At 38.8% G+C, this 6,645-nt stretch overlaps 1 protein-coding gene across 2 annotated transcripts in view; it reads left to right on the forward strand.

Annotated features, from left to right (window-relative positions):
- CCNYL1 (cyclin Y-like 1) overlaps positions 1-4,300 on the forward strand; it is a 44,749-nt gene extending 40,449 nt beyond the window's left edge. For both annotated transcript variants that reach the window (XM_011993898.1, XM_011993899.1), the window contains one exon: positions 1,719-4,300. In XM_011993898.1, the coding sequence (XP_011849288.1) occupies positions 1,719-1,829 (111 nt within the window). In that variant the 3' untranslated portion in view covers positions 1,830-4,300. The remainder of the gene's footprint in view (positions 1-1,718) is intronic.
- The last annotated feature ends 2,345 nt before the right edge of the window (positions 4,301-6,645 follow it).

Here is a 6,645-nt window from a genome sequence, read left to right on the forward strand (position 1 = left end):
GTGAGCCGAGATCGTGCCATTGCACTCTAGCCTGGGCAACAGGAGCGAAACTCCATCTCAAAAAAAAAAAATACATACACACAAAAAAATATTATTCGGGTATGGGAGCACATGCCTGTAATCGCAGCTACTTGGGAGGCTGAGGCATGAGCATCGCTTAAACCTGGGAGGTGGAGGTTGCAGTGAGCCAAGATCGCAACACTGCACTCTAGCCTGGGTGACAGAGTGAGATTGTGTCTCCAAAAAAAAAAAAAAAAAAAAAGTTCTTTGTGACTATATTCCTAATTTTATCTACATACATAATTCACTTGCCACTCTTGACTGTCTGACTCTGTTTGTAAATTCATGTCACGGTTTACATATCACAGTGCAGTCCTGTGAGTTTTTTAGACAAAGGATTAGTGGGTAAGCCAAGAGACCTATACCCTTCACTATATAGGGTGCAAGTGTTTCAAATGCTGGATGTAAGTGCTGGGCATGGTGGCTCAAACCTGTAATTCCAGCACTTTGGGAGGCTGAGGCAGGTGGATCACTTGAGATCAGGAGTTCGAGACTAGCCTGTACTAAAAATACAAAAATTAGCCGGGTGTGGTGGCGGCGCCAAGTTACTCAGGAGGCTGAGGCATGAAAATTGCTTGAACCTGGGAGGCGGAGGCTGCAGTGAGCCGAGATCATGCCACTGCACTCTATCCTGGGCGATAGAGCGAGACCCTGTCTAAAAAAAAAAAAAAAAAAACAAATAATGTAGGAAGTACATAGGTTTTTTAATGGAAATGGTAACTTTATGGGGCAAAGTAATATTTATGGCTTATGACTCTTGGTGAGTATACAGCAGAATTACAACTGAAGTGGACACATACTTTAAACTGACACTTTATGTGGTACCATGGTGGTACTTTAGAATAATATGTATTTCTAGACTGGGCTCAGTGGCTCACGCCTGTAATCCCAGCACTTTGGGAGGCCGAGGCAGGTGGATCACCTCCTGGCCAACATGGTGAAACCCCGTCTCTACTAAAAATAAAAAATTAGCCAGGTATGGTGGCACATGCCTGTAATCCCAGCTACTTGGGAGGCTGAGGCAGGAGAATCGCTTGAACCTGGGAGGTTTCACGCAATTGCACTCCAGCCTGGGCAGCAGGAGCGAAACTCCGTCTCAAAAAAAAAAAGAAAAAAGAAATAATACGTATTTCTACCATAATTAACGTGCATGTGAAGTAACACCTTTTGGTGCGTCAGTCATTAGACCTCTCATATATTCCAATATAGTCCAGCACATGCCTGCCTCATTAAAATGTGCTTTGAGTATATAATAGCTAATAAGGATTGGGTAGAATTTGAATAGCTGAATAAACTTATTTTTTTGCACAAGTGTACGTTTGTTATATTTAAGGGATAAGTGCACAGGTAACAGATGCTATTGCTGTTAGGAGCCTATCACAATACCTTTGACATCATTGGGAATCCAACTTTTTAATAATATAATAAATTCCCCTTTATTCTCTGGGAATCTAATCGTAGCCCTTAAAGGATATTACATTGGTGAATTGGCAGGAAGTAGTGTCCCCAGAACCTGGCAGTGTAAAACTCAGCCAAAGTAGCTGTAACTGTGAATTATGTAAAGGAGTCTACATGTGTGGCTTTCATCAGTGTGCTTTTTCAAATGTGGGAACCCTTTTTAAAATTGTACCTGTTTTCTATTTGATTGACTTTCCTAGGCTATTTCTAGATTGTGTGAAGACAAAGACTTGTGTAGAGCCGCTATGAGAAGGTCTTTCAGCGCTGATAACTTCATTGGTATTCAGCGCTCCAAAGCCATCCTCTCTTAAAGGGAGAAATGAGGGGATATAACGTCACGCGACCTTCTACAAAGACTGGAGAAATATCACCTTTCCTGCTCAAAAACCAGCAAAAGTAGTATTTTCATCAAAAGGAAAGATCTCAAATTCGAGAGACTCATGGACAACAAGGATTATTCTCCATAGGAAAGAATGGGACCTTGTCAATGCAACAGAACACATTTCTGTTCTTTTTAATGTAAACAGAGTTACAAAAACCACTCCAAAGTGAAGGCTCCCATCCCACACACAGATACTTACTTACTGTGTGGGCCCGATAGCTGTGAACTATGTAAGGTTTTTTAAACAATAGTTTAAATTTTTAGACTTTAAAGACACTAACCATATAACTTTTATGTTTCTTCCCGTTTTTCTTCCTCCCCCCCATTTTGCTGCATATGCCTTTCAAATCAATGCAGTATTACCATTAAAACATGGGACTCTTCACTAAAGCCACTTAGGAGCAGACTGCAGCATTGTTAGGTATTGAAGGGTTCTTTCTCCCTTCTGTTACCATTGAAGCTGCTAGTCATTGGCAATCATTTTAAACCAAAAAGCTGCTGGATAACATTCGTCATTCATATTTTTTGCAAGCATTACTTTAGCATTTTAGCATGTTTGGGGTCATAAACAGGAAGTATCAGTTATTGATATCTACTTCTATTGGGGTCCATGTTGCATTTCTTGTGAACTAAATGGTGCTTCTCATTTTCTGATAATTTTTCTCTTGTTAAATAAAGGTCTTAAAAGATTTTTTCATAATGCCAACCAACATAGTGGTTCAGTGATGATGAAAAAAAGTAAAGCAGTTTTAAGCTTTAATATAGTTTGGGCCCTCCAGGGCACTGCAGCATGAGTATAAATGCTATAAACCTTTAAAAAACATCGTTTGAAAGTTTTTTTGTTTTGTTTTTTTTTTTAAGAGATAGGGTCTTACTACGTTGTCCAGGCTGGAGTGCAGTGGCTGTTCACAGGTGCAATCATAATGCACTGCAGCCTAGAACTTCCTGGCCTTAAGCCATCTTCTAGCCTCAGCACACAAGTAGCTGGGACTAAAGTGCACCTAGCACTTGTCTCCTGAATATTAAGCTTTTAGTTTTTTGTTTTGGTCACTCTTGATAGCAGACATTGACTGAAACAAAAAATTAAAAGCTTTATATTCAGAATTGGCAAGATGAAGCTAGGTGTGGTGGTGGTGCACGCCTATAATCCCAGCTACTTGGGAGGCTGAGGCTGGAGGATTGCTTGAGGTCAAGTATTGGAGGCTGCAGTGTACCATGATGGTGCCTATAAGAATAGCTACTACACTCCAGCCTGGACAACGTTATCAAGACCCCATCTCTTAGAAAAATGCAAAATTAAATGCAAAAGAAATGGGCTGGGCATAGTGATTCATGCCTATAATCTCAGTACTCTGGGAGGCTGAGGTGGGAGGATTGCTTGAGTGCAGGAGTTCAAGACCAGTCTAGGCAACATAGTGAGACTCTGTAAAAATAAGTCAGTAAATAAAAATAGTTGATATGGTGGCATGTGTCTGTAGTCCCAGCCACTCTGGAGGCTGAGGTGGGAGGATCAGTAGAGCCCAGGAGGTCAAGGCTGCGGTGGGCCATGATCATGTCACTGCACTCTAACCTGGGTGACATCCAGACCCTGTCTCAAAAACCAGAAAAATGTTCAAACATGATTTTGTAAAGGTTTGTAGCATTATATTTCTACAAGTATCAAAGCTTAAAATTGCACTGAACTTTTGGAATACCTTGTATCTCCATAATAATGCCCTCCTCTTTTTAAAAGTAGTTACTTGCAGAGTTGTGCTCTATATGCTTTGATCACCGAAGTTTCTTTAAAGGAAGATTTTGAAAAGCAGTGTTAATTAACATGTAATAAAAGGAATTGGACCCTAATGATAGAAGGTGATATGAACAGCTGATATGAACAGCTGTTTTATCGTCCTACATGCTACCAAGCTGTAGGTGTCCCATTAAGTCCTGCTACTTAAGAAATAACTTACATAACCCTTAGGAACTCTTACTTCAGGCTTTAAAAGGCAAGGAGCAAATAATTTTAGGAGACCGATAATGTCACCTAAATTTGAAATAGTAAAAAGATTAGTGTTTTCAACCATGTGAAATCTATTTCTCCTACTTTCTCAAATCTAATCCTAGGAATCTTGCTTATAAACAAAACATTTCTGGGCCAGGAATACTTCCTCTATTATAGCAATGCTTCACATCATATTGTGCTGCAGTTTCCATCATTTTTAAAGGACAGAGACATAAATAATGGTATAAAAATATTACAATCTACCACCTCAAAAAAACACAAATATAATGTTTATGGAATTCAGAGCTTGGAGATTCAAGTATTGATTGCAGTTTTATTTTGAAAAGAATGCTACAATTTATGTGGTTTTTATTTCTCATGTTTATATTAAAAGCTAATAAACTCTATTTTAATTAAAATATGGCTAGTGTGTTTGTAACACTTCTATTCACATAGTGTTACATCTCTGCCCAGCCTAGTTTTAAGTCAATCCTGATATGTCTTTAAAGCATTTTCAAACCAACCATAATTTGATTTGATCCATGCCTCTAGTTAAGATGTAGTAATCCATTTCTTTTGCATATGCTCTTTTCAACGTGAAGATAATTTATTATACTTAAAATCACTGTCTGGCCACGATACTTAATGGCATAGTGTATTAGATGGCATCTTGAATAGTTGGTTATCGTGTCTGAGAGGGAAAAGCACATTAGAATATAAAATTAAGTAAAATGTACCAAAGAGAGAAGAATTTCAGGAATAGCGTAGAATTAGAACAAGAGGTATTTGAGGTTATCAGACAGTTAAACAGGAAAGAGAATGGAAAGACAGGAACTAGAATTTGTGTTGCTGTTGAGAGGGTGTCTTAAGCCACATAATTTGACTTTAATGTGCTATTTTCAAGCTTACATTTCAGTTAAAAATATACCAAGTCACTATTAGGCTTCTTTAGAACTAAGAGTAGCCACTCAGCTTTAGCAATTCTCACTAAATCCTGACAGTATTGCAATATTTCCATCCACTTTAATTCTTCATTACCTAAAGTCAAATATTTAAGTAAATGATCGTGGCCAGGCACGGTGGCTTACGCCTGTAATCTCAGCACTTTGGGAGCCCAAGGTGGGTGGATCACTTGAGGCCAAGAGTTTGAGACCAGTCGGCCAACATGGTGAAACCTCGTCTCTATTAAAATTACAAAAAAGACTGGGTGCAGTGGCTCACGCCTGTAATCCCAGCACATGAGGTCAGGAGTTCACGACCAGTCTGGCCAACATGGTAAAAACCTCATCTCTATCAAAAAAAAAAAAAAAAAAAAAATTAGCCAGGTGTGGTGCATACCTGTAATTCCAGCTACTCGGGAGGCTGAGGCAGGAGAATCCCTCAACTCTGGAGGTGGAAGTTGCAGTGAGCTGAGATGGCACCACTGCACTCCAGCCTGGGTGACAACAGTGCAACTCCATCTCAAAAAAAATAAAATTACAAAAACATTAGTGGGGTGTAGTGGCACACGCCTGTAATCCTAGCTACTCAGGAGGCTGACACAAGAATCGCCTGAACCCAGGGGGCAGAGTGCAGTGAGCTGCGATTGCACCACTGTACTCTAGCCTGAGCGACAGCATGAGTCCATGTCTCAAAAAAACAAAAAAATAACTGATCACTGTGTCTTGATAAGTTGCCGACTAGGATAAATGATCTGATTTAACTTAGAAAAAAGATGTATCATACGTCACTTTATAAGATGGTTTGCACCTTGTGATATGCCAGTTATAAGCAGAAATGCTGACATATTTGAGTGGCCAAAGAAAGTTTGGGAGAGGGACATTGGACATGAATCTGTGACTTGAAGAACAAGTTGGTAAAATAAGTATCACTAAAGTTGCTCTCCTCCTTTGACTTTTAATTCTAGAAGGCAATACAGCGACTTTGATAAATGGGAAATTGGGTCAGTTGAGGAAAAGTATAAATGCCACTGAAAAGCAGGTAGGTTCTCTGACAAATAGGGCATGGAAACTAAGTTGCTAGTGGGGTGGTAACTATGGCATTTTTCTCAAGAGTTCTGTACCTAGGGAAGATTTGTTCCCTAACATGAGACTTTTAAAAAGGACTGATTACCTGGACTCAAATTTATTTTCATTTGTAGGTTTTTTTTTTAACTACTATAATACAGACCCCAATGAAATACTAACGTTGGTATATTGTGAACTGAACTTTCACATCTTTATTACAAGAAAAACACAAAATATCTGAAACATATTTGATAGGAGTCTGGGGGTGAAGAGTTAAAAAAATGAAAGATATATTTGAACCAAATTGTCATTTTTATAGGCCTTTTGGTTGCCTTTTGGCAATTTCATGTGTTTCATCCTAAGATGACCACTAAGGGCTCAGTGTTTCTGGTTAGAGAGAAATTTTATACTGGCCCTTTATTTTACATTTCCTCTTTATGTAATCCATATGTCTATACATTATTGAAATCCAGCACTAAATCCTGGCTTTATAACAGCTCAAGGTTCATTTCTTGGTCTAGTTTTCCTGCATTTCTAAGTATAGCTTGATTTTTTTTTTAAGCCAAAGCCGATTTTAATCAGAAAACAAATTCAGTCTTGATTCTGTGTTCAGGCTCTGCAGTGTTTCTGGGAACTAGTTTAGCCACAGTATGCAGGTTAACTAGAATCTTTCATCACCCAGCCTTTCTCCCTAACTACATTTAAGATAGTTATGACGGACTCTCAAGCAGGCTTTTTTTTTTTTTTTTTTTTTTTTT

Source organism: Mandrillus leucophaeus, unplaced genomic scaffold (genome assembly GCF_000951045.1).
Source record: "Mandrillus leucophaeus isolate KB7577 unplaced genomic scaffold, Mleu.le_1.0 Scaffold436, whole genome shotgun sequence".
Lineage (NCBI taxonomy): Eukaryota > Metazoa > Chordata > Mammalia > Primates > Cercopithecidae > Mandrillus > Mandrillus leucophaeus.